Raw genomic sequence first — 19,888 nt, 5'->3', positions numbered from 1 at the left:
AAAAAAGCATTTTTATCTATCAATCATGCAATAACTTGCCCTCTATCTCATAAATCTACATATTTAAAGATCAGTTTCCAGTTAGTTTTTGTATACATAGAGTACACAAATGTATAGCCACACTATTAGATTAGAATTACAGATCTTTTATTAATTCATTTCATGCCATCCAGTTACTTATTAATGGTAGAACTGTAAACACAATACAGCAAAAATATTGACAATTATATGGCATTATTTGGTGAAGCAGTTACTGATTTATTATGATGCATTTATTTTTCTTTCTTTGTCAAGACAATTTGTTTCCACAGAGTATTCGGTGTTATGTGGATTCACATTTCCAAAAACATTTTTATTACATTTTATTGCACTTACATGTTTGCAGGTTGTATGTGGAGTGAAAGGTAATACCCAGGTGTTCATATTTAAAATGCTTCAGGATACTTGTAGTACAAGGGACCCAGTTTACACACACACACACACACACACACACACACACACACACACACACACACACACACACACACACACACACACACACACACACACACACACACACACACACACACACACACACACACAACATGTACATAAATGCTTACTTCATAGGACCTGATTTGTCCAAGTTTTTACCAATACTTGGTATTCCTGACAAACATAGAGTACGATAGTCAGGTTCTGGAATAAAAAAAAATCGAATAATGTTTAAATCTTTCAAGACAGACCTACCATAAGCACTGAGGTTTTTATTATTTATTATGTACACTTTTAAGGGGGCAAAACTACTTCCAGGTAAAATAACTTCCAGAACCAAGACTGTAAAAATTAAGTGGTTAAAGTTGCATTCTATAACTTATCCATACATCTTAAAAATATATACACTGTAACAGCTGCTTTCACATCAGATAAAGTTTCCATAAGTATGACTTTCAACAAAATAAATTAATTCAAGGACTGTCCTAAACCCCTCTCATATTTAAGGCTTTTGAAATGCAGCATTAGTTTTAGTAGTCAGCACTAAAGTAAGACAAACATTTACAATAAATAATGATTTACAAAAAAAAAAACATGCAATATCACAATATACAAACCAAAAAGGACTTACTGTTGCTGATAATGTTGAGAAATGTTAAAATATACATTTATGCATTAAGTAAATCCACAATGTTATGGCAAATCAAACTGCCTTGACAATACTAGCAATAGAAAAGGAATCAAGGCCAGAGTGATTATTATTATTTTCCTTTGGCAGAAAATATTTCTTCATTAACTAATTAAGGTTTACTGCTATGGCATAAAGAAATCACTTGATATCTATCCAGATCTGTAGGCCTCTTGCATAAACTGCTGTTTGTGCGACAAGAGCGATAAAGTGCATCTGTTTCAGGGCAGATTAAGCGTTCAGTAGCTCGTCTTCCTCATTGGTTCGGCCGATTGCATCCGGGTTTGACAGCGGATCCAGATCGGCAAACAGATTGAACCAAGCAGAGAGATCTTTTGAGGTATCTGTAATTGAAAAAAAAAAACATTTAGAAGTGATTAAAAGATGCATTACAATATATTTAATAAATATATATATATAAGACAACCTAAAGTGTAAATATTTTGCCTTAGAACAAAAATTTTTCAAGAAACCCCCTCCTCCCCGTATATTTCCAACAACTCAAAAATCTAAATGGGTCAAATTGACCCGCAACAGTACATTAAGGGGAGGAGGTATGATTCATACTCTGGATAAGAAATTAACACAAAATACATGATTGTAAACAAGTATTAAATTCTGTTTCAGATCAATGCATCACAATGGATCCATTCATGTTTAGACTGCCAATATCGAGTCTAACACACTATAAAAGGCTCTGATTTTACCTTTCACTGCAGATTTGGAAGAGATTTGACTCGCTACAGATGAGCTTTCAGGGATATTCTGTGGAACGGCTGTTGCCCAACCTGGAATACAGACAATTTTAAATAGAATTTACAGTAGATGTATACTACTGTTTAAAAAAAAAAAATAATTAATAATTTTATTCAGCTAGGATGCATTCAATTGATCACAATTCACAGTAAAGACATTTATAATGTTACAACATATATTTTTTTCTAATCAAAGAATCATGATTTTTTTTATCATGGTTTCCAAAAAAAATATGAAGCAGCACAAGTGTTTTCAACATTTATAATGAAAATGTTAATTAAGTCAGCAATGATTTGTGAAGGATCATGTGACACTGAAGACTGGAGTAATGATGCCGAAAATTCAGCTTTTATCACCGGAATAAATCACATTTCAAAATATAATTAAATAGAAAACAGTCATTTTAAATTGTTTTTAAATTTAAAATTTAAAATAAATATTTCACGTTTTACTGTATTTTTGAAACGCAGCCTTGGTGAGCATCTTTTAAAAACATAAAATAGGGGTAGTGTATATTTTGTTCCAAGATGATCAATTATTATTGTATCAGATGAAGTCGCCCCTAAAGGACCCGACTGAATACATCATACATCACATTACGTCAGTAAGAGTCTGTTCTAGTCTACAATAAACCAACTTTCTGCCAATAGTCAAACATCTCTGTTGACCTGAGACCGTGGACTGTCGGTCGTTCATGTTCTGGTCGAGGAGTTGGGAAGGCAGAAAGAAGGCGTACTCTTCCTCAGACGGCTGGATCTCTGCTCTGCTACTGCAGTCCGGTTCCTCCTCCCCAAACACCTCACGCCATTCCTGCGAGAAACCCCTGTCCTCCAGAGAACTGCTGCCCAGAATCTCATCCAACAAACTCAAGCCGTCCTTCTCCTGACCGCTGGAGAAACACTCATCATTTCCTGTATATGCAGTGCACAGAGAGAGAAAAAAAGGCATTGTTGATCATCTTTTAAGGGGTCTTTTTGGGCTTTTTTACATTTTCAGCTTTCTTTAGTGTATAATGTTGTTATTTGAGCATGAAAAGGGTTGACCAATCCCAACACACTGGTCCAACCGACCAATCAGAGCACATTGTGCTTTTCAGAAGGAGGGGCTTCATAGAGACAGGAACTAAACAGAGCGATACTGACAGACTGGGAAGAGAGGAGCTGCAACAATGGAGAATATGTGAAAAATAATGTGTTTATTGAACATTCAAGCTTGTTTTTGAAAGAGCCCTTTTTGGGACTTTGAAAAAGGGCCTTATAGGTCCCCTTTAAGGATCAAAATCAGTTATTGTGTTATTCCTGTGCATAATACTCATGTATAACAAATGTATGTATGAAAGCTTTACCTGTTTGTATGGAGTTACTGTTCAGAGTTTCTTGTTCAATTGAAATAAGCCTGAAACAGAAGAGACGATCGATTAGAGGTGTGTATCACATAATAAACTAAAGGAAATGAGGACCGACAGCTCCTACGTTTCATCTGTATTCTGACTCGACTCCTCGTCTTCTGCTTTTGGCTTCGTTTTCTTCTTCACCTTTTTCTTTGAAGCTTGATCTGAACCCTGGAGTATCAGACACAACAGATGAACATATTTGTTGAACATGCATTATAATATAACAGCCTGTTTGTTCAAACAATGGAAGATGATTTAGTACAATTTAATAAAAAATTGTATCTGGTGACAATAGTCTATCTGGTGACACTAGTCTAGTAGAAATTAAAAAACACACACACGAAAAACAAAACAAAAAACAACACAAACCTGGGGCAAAAGCCCATTTTGGGATGAATAATCAATAAGCAGTAGTTTCCTATTGTGACAACTTGCCCCACATAGTATAAGAACAGTCCTTTACTGATAGAGACAATATTAAAATTATATGTTATAATTAAAACCTCACTCTGTATCATTCACAACCAATCAAGAGTTTGATGACGGTAAGGTGTTTTTAAAAAAGTGTCTTATGCTCACCAAGGCTGCATTTATTTAAGCAATACAAACATTAGTATTGTGAAATATTAATACAATTTAAAATAACTGTTTTCTATTTTATTCCATCTGCATTTTCAGCATGATTACTCCAGTCTTCAGTGTCACATGATCCTTCAGAAATCATTCTAATATGCTGCTCAAGAAACATTTATTTTTATGATCAAGCTTGGAAACAGTAAACATATTTTTTTTTGTATTTTTTTTTGATGAATAGAAAGTTCAGAGGAACTGCATTTATTTAAAATATAAATATTTTGTAGCATTATAAATCTCTTTATTGTCAATTTAATCGATTTAATTTATCTTTGCTGAATAAAATATTAATTTCTTTCAAAACATAAATCTTACCGACTCCAAATTTTTGAATGCGCATTTTTCCAGAATATGCTTTAGAAAAAAAAAACCACCTGCTAAATAATTAAATAAATGTAAATATAAAATAATCTTCCTTTAAACTAAATAAAAATTATCAAATCAAGCACCCAAATGGGCAGTGGACTTGGGGCTAATTTGCATATTCATAGAACCACGTATACTAAATAAGGGCAAGGGTGTAGAGTTACATTCAAGCTATTTTAAGGCATGAAGACATTTTTTTTCAAGGACATTTGTTTTTATATGTAAATTTGGCGATCAAAGATGAGTTTTAAGGGGGATACAATTATTGACTACAAGGGAACTTTAACACTAAATGAGAGCTATAAGTAAATATACACATCCATCCCCAAAATATTAATATAAAACTTAATGAGATAATTTTCTTCTGAAAGCTCTCACCCCCAGTGATGAAGCCTCATGAGTCTGGCAGCCTTTGAAGCTCTCATGAATAGCAGCCATAGTGTGAGAGGTTTTCTCCCAGAAATGAAGCAATGTGGTCTGATGTACAGAAAAGACAGATATTTATCTTTATGACACGACTCTCTGCAAGAATTCTGCTAAATTGTAAGAGATAACTGCCTTTATTAACAATTCATTTAGATCAAATAATGATAATAAATATAATAATAATGCACACATCACATGTACAATGCTCACAACTCAGGTAAAAATAATAATAAAAATAAATTTAATAAAGCTACAAGTGGCAGCACCTGATAGATTGTCAGGACGTGTGAGAGCAGATTACAGCGACTGGCTCCCAGCAGATCAACCTTCTGACACACATCATTCTTCAGCTTGTCAAAACTTGTCTTGGTGTGACGCACCTGAGTTTGAACCTGCAGGATATAAAGAGATTAAGCTGCTGCATTAAATGAATTCATTAATTAATTTAATGAATTTTAATACGTATGCGTATATAATACAAAAAGGGAATGATAATTAGTTGCTTCTAATTAACCCAGTTTGCCAACGCTCTGCCTAACAGCACACAAAACAAGGACTACAAATTAATAAAACATACATTTTACAGAGCCTTCATATTTAATGATATTTAATTATTTGTAAATTCCATTTAATAGATTACACTTTCATGAAAAAATGTGTAATAGGTTTATAAACAGTTTCTTTATACAGGGTTTTGGCTGAGTTTTCGTTGCAGTTACACAGTTTTGACCAGCAGGTGGCGCCATCTTGAGGAGTTTAGAGCACTTCGAAACGTCTCGGTTACGTATGTAACCCTCATTCCCTGATTAGGGAACGGAGACTTTACGTCGGATGCCGACGAATGGGGGTTTCGCCTAGAAAGCCTATCATCTTCGTGTATTATAAAACGAGCAAGCGAAGACACCTGAGCGGGTCCAGTACTAGCTGACTGGAGCGAGTACACGAGAGGACACAGGCTCCACTCGGAGAAAATAAAATCTGGCGAATGTGTTGGGTGTCGCCCAGCCTGCAGCTCTACAGATGTCTGCCAGCGAGGAGCCATGCGCTAGAGCCCAAGAGGAAGCCACACTCCGGATGGTGGTGGGCTGTCACACCAAGGCCAAGGTCGGCCTTGCTGTTGGTAAGCCAAAGCAATGGCGTCCACTATCCAGTGGGACAACCTCTGCTTTGAGAGAGCCTTTCCCTTCAGTCTCCCACCATAACAGACAAAGAGCTAGTCTGAGGTCCTGAAACACTGTGTCCTGTCTACGTAAGCACGGAGAGCGCGTACTGGACAGAGCAGTGCCAAGGCTGGGTCTGCCTCCTCCAGGGGCAGCGCTTGCAGGTTCACCACCTGGTCCCGGAAGGGAGTGGTGGAAACCTTGGGCACATATCCAGGCCGGGGTCTCAGGATCACTTGAGAGTGACCGGGCCCGAATTCCAGGCACGCTTCGTCAACGGAGAATGCGTGCAGGTCCCCTACCCTCTTGATGGAGGCCAATGCAACCAGGAGCGCTGTCTTCATAGACAAGAACTTAAGCTCAACTGATTGCAGAGGCTCAAAGGGAGGCCTCTGCAAGGCATTTAACACCACCGAGAGGGCCCAAGAGGGAAAGAGAGGGGCACGAGGAGGATTCAGTCTCCTCGATCCTCTCAGGAACCTGACTATCAGGTCGTGCTTCCCCAGAGACTTACCTTCAACTGCTTCGTGATATGCGGCGATAGCGGCTACATACACCTTCAGGGTGGAGGGAGACAGCCTTCGCTCCAGCCCATCTTGCAAGAAGGAAAGCATGACACTGATCGAGCATCTCATGGGGTCTTCTCGGCGAGAAGAGCACCAGTTGACGAAGAGGTTCCACTTCAACACATAGACATGTCTCGTGGACGATGCTCTAGCGGAAGTGATGGTAGCCGCCACCGCAGGTGGCAGGGTACTCAAACCTGCCTCGTCCCGTCCAGGAGCCACACGTGGAGCCTCCAAAGATCGGGTCGAGGGTGCCAGAGGGTGCCCCGTCTCTGAGAAAGGAGATCCTTCCTCAGAGGAATTGGCCAAGGAGGTGCTGTCGCGAGGAGTATCAGTTCGGAGAAACAGGTCCGGGTGGGCCAGTACGGCGCAACCAGAATGACCTGCTCCTCGTCCTCCTTGATCTTGCACAAGGCAAACAGGTCTATCTGTGCGTCCCCGAACTGGTCCGTGCGAGAAGGCTCACTGGGGGAAACGCATATTTGCGTAGGCCCCGCGGCCAGCTGTGCGCCAGTGCATCCGTGCCGAGGGTGCCCTCGGTCAGGGAGTAATACAGGGCGCAATGGGATGAGTCGTGTGAGGCAAACAGGTCTATCTGTGCGTCCCCGAACTGGTCCGTGCGAGAAGGCTCACTGGGGGAAACGCATATTTGCTTAGGCCCCGCGGCCAGCTGTGCGCCAGTGCATCCGTGCCGAGGGTGTCCTCGGTCAGGGAGTAATACAGGGCGCAATGGGATGAGTCGTGTGAGGCAAACAGGTCTATCTGTGCGTCCCCGAACTGGTCCCAAATCAGTTGGACCGACTGGGGATGGAGTCGACATTCGCCGGAGACGGTGACAGCTCGTTGGCTGCAAACCGTGACAGCTCGTCGGCTGCAAATTTCGAAACTGTGACAGCTCGTCGACTGCAAAGTTCCGATCTCCCGGAATGTAGATAGCACGAAGGGACCTCAGGTGCTTCTGACTCCATAAGAGGAAGTGGCGTGCGAGTTGCGACATACGGCGGGCCTGTAGACCACCCTGACGGTTGATGTACGCTACTGTGGCGGTATTGTCTGATCGGACTAGTACGTGTTGACCCCAGAGCAACGCCCGGAAGCGGTGCAGGGCAAGGCGTACTGCCAGCAACTCGAGGCAATTGACATGCAGGAGCCCGCGGCAGCATGTCCGTTGCACATGGCGCCCCAGCCCGTGGAAGAGGCATCTGTGGAGACAACAACATGCCTGGAAACTCGTTCTAGGGGAACTCCGGCCCGTAGAAAACTGAGGTTCCTCCACGGGTTGAAGGTCTGACGGCAGGTCGGAGTCACTGGAACTCGGAGCGTGCCATGATGTCATGCCCACCTCGGGACTCGATCGCGAAGACACAGCTGAAGCGGTCTCATATGAATCAATCCGAGCGGCGTAGCCACGGCTGCAGATGCCATATGCCCCAGGAGCCTCTGAAACAATTTCAGTGGGACCGCACTCTTGCCATCGAACTGTCGAAGACAAGTCAGCAGTGAGTGTGCACGCTCGCTCGTAAGCTGCGCGGACATGGCGACCGAGTCGATCTCCATACCGAGAAAAGAGATCCTTTGCACGGGGCAGAGTTTGCTCTTCTCCCAGTTGACCCTAAGGCCCAGACGGGCTAGGTGCCGGAGCACTAAGTCCCTGTGTTCGCAAACCTGATCTCGAGAGTGAGCTAATATTAGCCAGTCGTCAAGGTAATTCAGGATGCAAACCCCGTGTTCGCGTAGGGGAACAAGTGCTGCCTCGACGACCTTCGTAAAGACGCGAGGAGACAGAGCCAACCCGAATGGGAGAACCGCGTACTGGTATGCCTGGCCCTCGAAAGCAAACCGGAGAAACGGTCTGTGTCGAGGTAAAATGGAGACATGAAAGTAGGCGTCCTTCAGGTCTATCGCTGCAAACCAATCCTGCGGCCGCACGCATTCGAAAATGCGTTTGGCCGTGAGCATCTTGAACGGCAGCCTGTGAAGGGAGCGGTTCAAGACGCGCAGATCCAGGATCGGCCGTAACCCACCGGTCTTCTTGGGGACAATGAAGTACGCGCTGCAAAACTCTGACTTCATCTCGGCTGGAGGGACAGTCTCGATTGCACCCTTTGCCAGCAGGGTAGCAACCTCCGCTCTCATGACAGGGGCATTGCCACCGAACATAGTGAAGCGAACTCCCCTGAAGCGGGGAGGAGACCGTGCGAACTGAATCGCATAGCCGAGCCTGATAGTTCGGGCGACCCAGCGGGACAGGCTGGGAAGCTCTAACCAAGCTGCCAGAAATTGAACCAGCGGGGTCATGGGAACCACAGACATCCCCCCGGAGGGGCAGCGAAGCGGAGTGACCGGCCCAGGCGAGGGTGGCATAGCGGTCATGCTCCGCGTCCTGACAGAGGAGACCAGGGAAGGACCAGCGTTCCATGGGGATCTGCTCTGCCAGGGGTCGGGCGAGCAGGCTGAGGCGTCTGTACCGACGACTGGGTGGAGGCAGCAGCGGGCCGTCGGGACAGAATATGTTTGATCGCCTCAGACTGCTTCTGTGCGGTTGAGAACTGCTTTGCAAAGTCCTCAACCGCTCCGCAGAAGAGGCCGGCCTGGGATATGGGGGCGTCGAGCAGACGAGTGCGCTCAGCGTCCCGCATATCAGCCAGGTTCAGCCATAGGTGACGCTCCTGGACCACAGAGGTGGCCATCACCTGACCCAGGGAGCGTGAGGCCACTTTCGTCGCTCGGAGAGCGAGGTCAGTGACGGCACGCAGCTCATCAAAGAGCCCTGGGTCAGTCCCCGCCTCGTGCATATCTCTGAGCAGCTGGGCCTGGAAGACCTGCAAGGTGCTCATCGCATGCAGAGCGGCGGACGCCTGTCCTGCAGCTCTGTGAGATCTGGCCACGAGGGTAGACGAAAATCTACAGGCCTTGGACGGGTGCTTAGGAGTACCATGAGATGAAGCACCTTGAGGACACAGTTGCATGGCAACAGAGCGTTCAACCGGGGGAATCCCAGTGTACCCATGGGCGACCGCCCCATCGAGGGGGGGAAAGGCGGAGAAAGCTGACGAACGTACACGGGAGGTCAAGGGAGCCTTCCATGACTTCGCCAGCTCCTCATGCACTTCCGGGAAGAATGATATTGGGGTTGGCTGTGGCCGTGAGGCGGCAGCCGCACCCAAAAACCAATCATCCAACTGCGACCGCTCAGGGCAGGGTGGAGGGTTCCACTCAAGCCCGATGCTCGCGACGCCCCGGGAGAGCATGGCAGTCATCTCGGGATCTGATAGGGCAACGCTGGTACTCCAGAAGGAGCAAACGCAGCCGCATCGTCACTTCCCGATGACTCCTGCCCGCCTTGTGATGCCGTGATCGACATCGAGTCCTCCTCTGGAGCGCCGAATGAAACACGCGGGGCATCAATAGATAGACCTGGTAGAATCACCGGAGCACTCGCTGGTTGCAACACTGTAGAGGGGGGCGTGGTCCGAGGACGCATCGTCGGATTGTTCCACACCATCACCCTCAAGTCACCCCATCCACCAGCCGAAGTACCACCTCTCGTGGAGGGTGTAGATCGGGGTGTGGATGAGGGGACTCTCTCTTGAATGAGATCATTGAGACTCAATGCAGTCGATTCCTGTCTTCCTTTGATGGGCACAATCGCTGCTTTGCGTGTTTGGGCTTAGAGCACGCTAAAGCAGCGATTGTGCCCATCAAAGGAAGACAGGAATCGACCGCACCCAGAAGAACACGGGCGAGACATCTTTAAAAAGACGTGCCACGTGCAGCTCTTTCAGAGAGGAAAACTCAGTGATGCTGAGGCGACCAGGGAGAACACACAGACTGGCAGATCACTGCTCAGATCGCAGGCAATGTGAAACTCGCTGGGTACCGCCGTCACACCAACACCGGAGAGCTCGCTCGTCTCGAAGAGAAGATGATGTCACTGAAACTCAGGATTTGACTTGTGGAGTGAAGAGAAGCTCTTGGCTCCGAAGCGAAAACATATCTGCATGTTGCCGGCGTCCTCCTTTTATACCCACACGGTGGGGCGGAGATACGCTATGCAAATTCCGCAGACCCATGGCATTTCATCGCCATTGGCTCGTTTTATAATACACGAAGATGATTGGCTTTCTAGGCGAAACCCCCATTCGTCGTCATCCGACGTAACTAGGAGTGACTACGCAAGGGAACTGTGAATCATTTTACAAAACTATTGATTCAATTGATGTAGAGCTTCAAAAACGTAGTTTCTCCCCTCACACTGGCTGTGTCCGAAATCACATAATCTCTTACATAATCTCTTACATAGGTACTTATTTTGAATAAGTACTTACTTTAGGAGTGCTAAAGAAGTATGTTCTGTATGGTTTGAATGCGTGTAGTATAGGGGCAGATACAAGCAACCCACTCCATAATTCACACATCACTGACACACACATGCATATTTGACACGTCCCACAGGAGCGGGTTTATGAGAGTTTGAGTTTGAGAGTTTGTCACATTGGCTGCATCCGAAATCACATACTTCCCTACTATATAGTAGGTGCAAAATGTATTTGACAAAATAAGTATGTCTGAATTCACAGTACTCATAAAAGAGTAGGAAAAATGTACCCAGATGAGCTACTTCTTCCTGTGAGATTCTGAAGTGTGCATTCAATGCACACTTTACTATCCCATGAGGCCACAAGAGAGGATTTATGAATGGCAGTGAAGTGAACCAACTGATGCTGATAGCTCACATGACAATGACAACATGGCAGATGTAGTACATCCAGACAACATTCATAGTACACTTATTCATACTATATAGAACATCGTTTTTTAGCGGTTGTGAAGTAATTACTTATTCAAAATAAGTACCTACTCAAGAGAATAAGCGATTTCGGACGCAGCCATTCAGTTTTTTGCCTACTATATAGTAGAGAAAGTATGCGATTTTGAACGCAGTCTATCTCGTCCCACTGCAGATGAGAATGATTAAAAGACACGTTACTCCTGCTGCTGAAACGGGTTTCACTGCAGTAACACCGTCACTGCAGGGTTGGCAAGTCATAGAAAAATTTTGTGCAACTCAAAACTCATCAAAAAGGAATGAAAACTAGCCCAACCTATGATCTATGAGATCTCAGAAAGATCAATACACATTAGTAAAAGTATCTCTTTTTCATGCTTTGTCTATACAGATAATCTTTTTAGTACACCATAAAAGTATACCCCGAAGAAACGCAACCCACGCCTCAGTAATTTGTCCCCGGCGGCATTTTCAAAATAGCCCGATTGTGTGTGAAAACTAGGGCAGCACGATTTGGGGAAAATGTCATATTGCGATTATTGAGGTCAATACTGCGATTGCGATATAATAAACAAATGGTTTCATGAGTCAACTTGCTTGGTTCTAAAGCAAAATGCACACACAGATAAGGGACTTTTCGTTATTTATTTAAGGGGCCACCGGAGGAGTTTTGAGATCTGTTGTCAAAAAAGACTTGACCCTCCCTTCACCAGCAATAATTTTTTCTATGACCCTCCAAAATGATTGTGAAAAAATGCATGACCCTCCCCGATAATTTATTGAGTTCTGTATTCGTTTACGCTTGGTAAAGATGTTCAGAAGCCATTGTTATTTTTACAACTATGACAAACGACAAACCTCTGCGTACGTTACACATCACACTCCACGTTTAGGTGGCCATTTCAGTATCCTAGATTTTACTCACATTGTTGTGGAAACACAATAAGCAACACTTCCTGCATACTCATCTAACGTTAACGTTAACTAGTAACGTTATTCACATGAAATATAACAATGAGACACAGGACCGGCGAGTGCACTTCTGCCGCTCTAGGCGAAAAACAATTGTGCCGCCCCTCTATTTGCAACGAATACCAGCAACAACACACAAAGACCAATATGCCATATATATAACGCAAAACCAGCAACAACACACAAAGACCAATAAGCCATAGGCCTACATATAACGCAAATAGTGCCCAACGCGCGTGTGCCCTAAATGTCAACAATATTAAAGTTTATGCAGGAGGCAAATGCCTGCTGGCATTTTTCTTTAAGCAGTCATGACAGGACTTTTCCAAATAATCACATTTCACCTCCTCAAATTACTGTTGCAAATCTCTTTACACCACTTTCGTATGTGCGTAAAACACACACAAATGAAATGTCTGCAAACACATTATATCATCAGCAGGTTCAGCATCTTAAATAATGACTAAAGAGCAAATAAAGCTTAACTTACGTTTCAGAAGCGCGCACGGCAGGCCTTCATCGCAGCAAAGGTCTTAACTGCATCCTCTATTTCGATTCTCTGTGCCAGTTCATGTTCGATGGAGATTGTTGCCAGTCCATTAAGTCTGTTCCCTGATCACAAAACGTTCCCCATTCAAAGCAACAGCCAGCCACCGCTGTCAGCGAGTCGCTGTATTCAAGCACCGAGGACGCGCGCGCCGCGCCCATACCTCCGGTTCAGTTTCCCGAGCCCACTGCACGAAGTGCGGCGATCGGAACCCACAGGACATTCTGCCCCTAGCTTAACATGTAAAAGCATGGGAAGCGATTCCAGGGATATCAGAATGGGTGCTGAGCACAATAAGACAGGGCTATTCACTACAGTTCGCTCGCCGTCCCCCGCGCTTTCGAGCACGGACCGCGACGAAAGTGAATACGGAAGTAGCACATCTAGCTACTCCGCACAGAAATAGCGAAAATGTTGTGCAAAGGTGTCATGGAACCGGTACCTCCTTTTCTGAGCGAGTCAGGCCTTTACAGCCGGTTCTATGGCCCCTTTGCACAACAGTTTCGCTATTTCTGTGCTCGAAAGCACGGGGGACGGCGAGCGAACTGTAGTGAATAGCCCTGTCTTATTGTGCTCAGAACCCATTCTGATATCCCTGGGATCGCTTCCCATGCTTTCATACTGAATGGCCTCCGGGTTCCGATCGCCGCACTTCGTGACGAAATGAAGTAAACGAAATGACTCGAATGACTCAAGAGAGTCAGTAAAATGATCCGAACTTCCCATCACCCAGTCATGACTCGTGAGAGCAGGGGCGCGCCGTCGGGGCGGCGGCAGCCCAGTAAATCATATATATAACCTATTTTGTGAATTGTTCATTCCCGGTTGGCACACATTTTGCCGCCCTTACAAAAGTGCAGCTCTAGGCAATTGCCTAGTTCGCCTACGCGCCGGCCCTGATGAGACCATTCAACAAAGCACAGTGACAGCGGGTATAACAAATTCAACACATTTACTGGTTGCTATGGACTCGTCACTAGGCTTCCTCAGTCATTATATATTTTAGCATAATAGGTATTACCTTTAAGCTGCCGAAGCTGAACATTATCCAAAACTCCATTTCTCAGACGAAAAAGCTGTTGTTTGCACAATTTCAAATCACCGGGACCGAAAGGATATTTGAAGAGTTGCCTACGTATTGGCGCCAGAAATCACTTTCGCTCTTTGCTGCTAGTGCCCTCTCAATGGTTTTCAAACTTTTTTCTAGAGCGACCACTGATTGATTGTACGTGGGTCATGTGACATGTGGAGTATTTATTTTACATGTATTTGAAAGATTTTTCAGTGTAATTTTACTCAAAGTTGATATCATCAATAATATTAATATGAAAACAGATTTAATTTTTTTTTTCTTAAATCACTGGCCCATGTTTTAATTCTCGCGAATCACCCGAGGGTCGCGCGCAGTCTCACCACTCGAAACCCACAGCGCGAGGCTCAGACGCATCTGCTAGCGATGGAGAGGGGGGACTGAGGGAGCTACATGGAGCTACATTGGAAATATGCACCGAACAAGCCACTTTGAAATTTTGCTGTTTTCATGAATACAAAAGTTAAGTGACCCTCCCCCTAGACTAAAAAAAAGTTGGATGACCCTCCCCTCAACAAAGAAAAAAAAGGCATGACCCTCCCCTATTTTCCTCCGGTGGCCCCTTCCATAAATACCGAACGGTCCCTAAGTGATAATTCTGAAATGTGTATTTCTCAACTCAAACTAGCAACAACAACTAAATGATTGATAACACCTATAATGATCAATAAGCCATTGATGTCTGGATAAAAATGACCCCCTCTCCCCCATTTTAAACATTAATTATAGCAATCCAACATTACAGTGATTCCGTCATGAAAATTGAAAGCTATAATTTTTTAAACATTTATTAGGCTTCAAAAAAAACCCAGCTTTTAATTTAAGTGAACTTAAAACAATCCTCACATAAACCCATAATAAATGTCATATTTACCTGTGACCTCCCTTCCTTTCTAGCAGGTAGGACATATACAGAAATTGAATAAGTTATCAAACAGTTTGCGCTGCATAAATTATAAATTTTATATAGACTAATCCTTATTAAACACAAGTTCTTTATTCAAGAGCAGTGAGTCATTTTCTCTGTTCCATTTGTTCTTTGATTAACTTTACTGACAGAAAGTTTTATTGGCTGCTGGGCCTTTAAGTGCAGCCGCTGCTGACAGAGACGCGGATCTCACACGCGCCTCATTCTCTCACAACTCTTAACGTCCATCATAAGGCTGCTCTTATGTTATGAAGATACTCGACAAACACATTTTGGCATAATTGTGTGTGTTCATGTTCGTTCAAGCGCGAAAGAGAACTGTGTTCTGGCGCGCGGCCTGTGCATGCGCATTATACTGGCGCGCGTCTTTCTGTGAGCCAGTCAGGACATTCACAGGCAGTGCCCTCTCTTTTGACTTGTCACGCATGAATGGTTTAAAGCATTCGCACGAATAAGGGCGGGATCATGGAACACTAGCCAAAGGATGACAAAAAAATAACAGATGGGCTATGCCGCGTTAATTGCGTTAACAGCCCTAATTTGTTTATTTCATATAAAATCGCAGCATTTGCGTCATATAATCACATAGGCTTGACATCACGATTGCGATATGATTAATCGTGCAGCACTAGTGAAAACTGGTGCTTTGGGACAGACTGACCTTGCGGAACTTCTCCATCTGCTTGTGTGTGTCCGGGTCGAGCTCCTGAGAAACGTCCTTCATCCAGAGCAGGGCTCCTCTGTACTCCGTGCGTGACTGTTCCATCCTGTTCACCGTCAGCCACGTGTCTGAGATCGCTCGGTAACGGAAGGTCTCCACCTCCTGGTACAGGCGGCCCAGTGGACCTCGCAGCGCCAATCTGCAGTGAGGAACCAATGAATGACAATAATTCTCAAACCAATCGCATGTGACTGACTGAAGATTATTTAGAATCTTCAATACTGAAAAAATCCAGCATGAATTCCAGGCTGGTTACAGTGCTGGACTAGCTATAGTGGACCAGCATAGTCAAACCTGAGCTGATCTACCAGCTTCACATGCTGGTGACCAGAGCAAACCAGCCTGCAAAACATACGGCTCACCAGCAATGCTGGATTTCTCAGCAGGGTTGTTTTTGAAACAATGAATTAATGAAGAGACCTTTGCTGTGAAGAGAAGCAGAGCGCTTTCCCAGTAGCTTGCATGATCTTTCCAGCGCGACTCTTGTCTTGAGAGCCCTGCGAACGCAGGAACCGACCCAATTCATTCTCCTCCTCAGACAAAACTGAAAAGAGCATCAGAATTAAGTCGCATACACTAATTATTTCCATTGAATACTAATTTATGACAAAAAATCCACCTTTAAGTTTTAAACATTTGAACGGCACAGCAAACAGTTTTGAAAAACAAATGAAAAACAAGTACACTTTGACATAGAAAAGAGTACTTATTATGGAAATAATATACTTTAAAAGAATGTACTTACAGTAAGTGCAAACTGAATGCAATGTTTTCAGACCCTTAAATGCATGTTGTTTATAATTAACTGAAAATATATTATAGTTTTAAATTATATTAAATGCAATTAGCTGTACTACTGCAGCTGTATACTACTGTATACTATACTGTATACTAGCTTCTGTATAGTTATTGATATGAATGTAATGCTGAAGTTGCAAATGAGTACATTTACAATGTTTTCTTTAAATGTTACACATGCTGTAGTATTTTAGTCAGCAACAAAATAGTTATCTTTTTTTTAAAGAATGACAAAGATTATTCAAACATAATGGTTTAAAATGTACTTTAAAGTAAAACCTTTAATTTGACATTATAACAAAGTGCACTTTAAAAGTGTACTTAAGTGTGTTAGGAAACATTTATGAAAGTGGACTCTAAGTACACTAAAAGAACCCTTTATTTCATTGCTATTATATTATCGACAAGTACAGTTTCTCTAAATATACTTTTAAGAGTAGAAGTACACTACAAGTGCACATTCAATACAATTAAGCGCACTTCTTTTTCACTAGAGATCAGGGATGTGAATATCAATAAATGTGTGAAATTGAGGTCTACTTACAGCTGATCCTCCTTTGATACAGTTCAATCACCTTAAGGAGCTCCATGCACGTTCTCTGCACTGAATGAAACACCTGAGGGGAAGCATGCCAAACCAAATCCATCACGACCTTTTGATTCGTCCAGATTCAGAGAAAAGTCTGAATTCTGTCCATTTCTCACCTCCAGTTTAGCATCCAGGTCAGCATCGGAAGCAACGACATGCTCATCCTCCTTCTTTCCTGTGACTTTGATCAGTGTTTGTTTGGTTTTCCAGTATTTCTGCTGGAACTTGTTCACCACAGATGATTCTTGATTTTGGAGAAACTGGTCAAAATGAGAATAACCTCTGCAAAGACATGACACACCAATTATGAAAGCATCTCATTTGTTTAAGTCTACAATCATGAATGTCTGCAAATTAATGGATACTCACTGGTTCCCTTTCTCCATGTTGATCAATTATCTGAGAAAAAAAAGGGAAAATAATTTCATCACAATTGATGATACTGTCACATATTTATTAGTTTAACATGTTTAACACAGTTTTAATTTATAGAAGATAACTGGTCATTGTGCTATTTAAAAAAAAAGCATTCATGCTTCATCAATGCACCACACATAATTGACTGAACAGGCCCCTCTTTATCTTTTGCGGGCATTTCTCTACTGGAAGATGATATCTCTGTTAATAAACCTAATTAATGCTACAGTACACTCGTCACTTACAATATTCATCATCCTACATGTGATTCTCACATCCGGATTTAATTCTCTGCCGCACCAAAACAAACAGCACTATAATGTCATTATGCAACAGCTACAGTAAATGCAGGAAATTATCTACTTAATATAAAAGGCATTATAATGATTTTAAATAGTGTGAGACTCACCTTATGAGTTTGGATCCCGGCTGTTTAAGGCATTCTGCAATTGGAAAATGAAACGCTGAATGTGTAGCCTACTGCGTTTTTTAGGTGCGAGTTCTTGCAGAAGGAGCGATGACGTCAGCGCCCTACTGCACGAGCGCACTGCGAATATAGGAAGAATGGAGGGGTGGGTTGAATGACAATTATCTTGAAACAGTGACTGTAAATGCGCAGTTGTGATCGTTCTCAATTATATTATGATATTAATATGATATTTTAAGTTTTCGTTGCTTCTATATTACTAATAAAGTTCCTTTTTTGTAGTATTATCCAGTTGTCAATTTTTTCTCAACAACATAACAGGCGTTATCATGTGGTGTCTGTTACTTTTCTCAGCGCTTAGTAGAATAGACTAATCACCTCAGTTTGCGATTCTTTAGAGACACTCGGGTGAAAGAAAGAAATTACATTTTGCACTAAGAAACTGAAGCATATTTTTATTAAGACTTACTGTAAAAAATAAAGGCCGTGCAAAAATACTTCCATATGACGAACACATTTCCCCCCGCATTTCTGTATGATAATGGACGCTCTGAAATTATTACTTTTAGGAAAAGTAGAAGTTTTAAGAAACATTAAGGTAAACATGCATTTTACATTCATTTTCAATGTGATAAGTATTTGCCCCCAAGTGCATGGAGGCAGATTGTATTCAATAATGAAATTACATTCACTTTCACAGCAATTTCATTAATTCACCATGAGAAATGACAAAACTGTTGACACATGATCTCAGCAAAGAAAAATCAATTACAGGAACTCATTAAGTTTTGCTCTGTCTGTCAGAAATAATGACACATATTCACCAGCACCTGCCACTGAGATCAGTTAAGTTAAGAGTATAGAGACAAACAGTAGGCAACTAAATATTTTTCACAATTTAAAAAATAAAAAAAATAAAATTATTATAATATGAGCTGGCTTCTCTCATTATGAGATAAAAGATCATCCAGAAGGTAAGTACGGAGACTCGCTGTGGTAGTTATAGTCTGGACAGACTTTCTGCACCAGTTTATAGTCCAGGCTGTAGAAGTATATGTAGACACAGATGACTTTGAACGGTTTTGAGCAGAGCCACGAGACATGGCTTTGAGTCTGGTCCTGGTCACAGCTATGAGACGGGTCATACCAGCAGCGTGTGCTTTTGGTGCCTCTCTCCACCTTCTCATGCTCCACCCTGCAGTTAAACATCCTCGACTCCACCGAGTGCACAACAGTTTGTTGAGTCGTTGCATCAAATTCCACCGCTTTGCTTGGAGGAACCAGCCCTATGGAGACCTTTCCACCGCCGGTGGTGTTGTATCGGAAAAAAACGCTAAACGTTCCGTTGCCGTGATCCACAATCTTCCCTGTGATCAACAGGTTGAGGCTTGCAGACTTCACTTTGCACTGGAAATCTCCCCAGCCGAACATCTTAGCTTTTCCTCTTTTCACCTTAAGCCGTTTCCTTGATTGTTGGCCGGACGGGTGTGTCTCCGTCAGATTCGGGGCCCAATCCCACAGCTCCTGCTCGGGACATGAGCGGAGTTTGTCGGACAGGAGGCCTAGGTTGGGGTCAGCGTCACGGACATCAGGACTCGATTCGGGCAAAGGGTCAGAATCAGCACATGACGGCTTCATTGTCGTCTTTGGCCTTGCCATATGTAGAGACCTTGAGGTCAGAGGACTATTTCCTTTGGCATATCTGATCTGAGACGAAACAAAATGAGACTTTTAGACTTTAGAGAATGAGTTTTTAGACAAAAGAGAGACACCGAACTAAAAAAATACACACACATCAGAAAGACAATATCTCCTTGACAGCAGACTTTACCTGACAGCAAATCTGTCATACAAGAGAGCTTTTATTAGTGAGCTCTTGGATCAATGACTCAAATGTTACAGTTTGTTACAGTATGTCACTTATCAAAAAGTGGTCGCATCCAACGCCAGGGGTTAGCGCAATGACAGTCCTGAAACAAATATCAAAAGGTGTCCGGGAGTTAATTTGAGCCTGTAATTGAATTTTGGCCATCAATATCAGATCAAAATACCCTGGAACAGCATCCGGGAAACATGGTCTGACTTACAAAATGTAAAAGAGACGGTGTTAAAAGAGACACTTTTAACTCTGCAACATCTGAAGAAATA

General features: G+C 43.1%; 2 protein-coding genes across 2 annotated transcripts; both read right to left on the bottom strand.

Moving 5' to 3' along the window:
• Positions 1-130: 130 nt before the first annotated feature.
• Positions 131-17,847, bottom strand: ica1 (islet cell autoantigen 1). The gene is made up of 13 exons (XM_077221481.1): positions 17,723-17,847; positions 17,266-17,295; positions 17,013-17,178; positions 16,852-16,924; positions 15,930-16,053; positions 15,450-15,648; positions 5,003-5,128; positions 4,689-4,787; positions 3,391-3,479; positions 3,264-3,313; positions 2,587-2,829; positions 1,870-1,950; positions 131-1,506 (listed from the first exon to the last, which is right to left on the bottom strand). The coding sequence occupies exons 2-13, from the start codon at positions 17,280-17,282 to the stop codon at positions 1,394-1,396; spliced, it is 1,380 nt and encodes a 459-aa protein (XP_077077596.1). The 5' UTR covers positions 17,283-17,295; positions 17,723-17,847; the 3' UTR covers positions 131-1,393.
• Positions 17,848-18,682: 835 nt separating this feature from the next.
• LOC143731033 (neurexophilin-1) lies at positions 18,683-19,399 on the bottom strand. Its single transcript, XM_077221674.1, has one exon. The coding sequence runs from the start codon at positions 19,397-19,399 to the stop codon at positions 18,704-18,706; it is 696 nt and encodes a 231-aa protein (XP_077077789.1). The 3' UTR covers positions 18,683-18,703.
• Positions 19,400-19,888: the final 489 nt, after the last annotated feature.

Source organism: Siphateles boraxobius, unplaced genomic scaffold (genome assembly GCF_051911475.1).
Source record: "Siphateles boraxobius isolate OS27281-9 unplaced genomic scaffold, OSU_SipBor_1 84, whole genome shotgun sequence".
Lineage (NCBI taxonomy): Eukaryota > Metazoa > Chordata > Actinopteri > Cypriniformes > Leuciscidae > Siphateles > Siphateles boraxobius.
The sequence above is the reverse complement of the archived record's forward strand: the minus strand, read 5'-3'. Positions and strand labels throughout refer to the sequence as shown.

Excerpts from the sequence above, each read along its gene's own strand:
- ica1 (XM_077221481.1), bottom strand. Across the intron at positions 4,788-5,002 it reads ACGTCCTGACAATCTATCAG|ACCACATTGCTTCATTTCTG; the intron begins GTGCTGCCACTT and ends TCTGTACATCAG. Across the intron at positions 3,314-3,390 it reads AGTCAGAATACAGATGAAAC|GCTTATTTCAATTGAACAAG; the intron begins GTAGGAGCTGTC and ends CTTCTGTTTCAG.
- LOC143731033 (XM_077221674.1), bottom strand. The coding sequence starts at position 19,399 with ATGGCAAGGCCAAAGACGACAATGAAGCCGTCATGTGCTGATTCTGAC.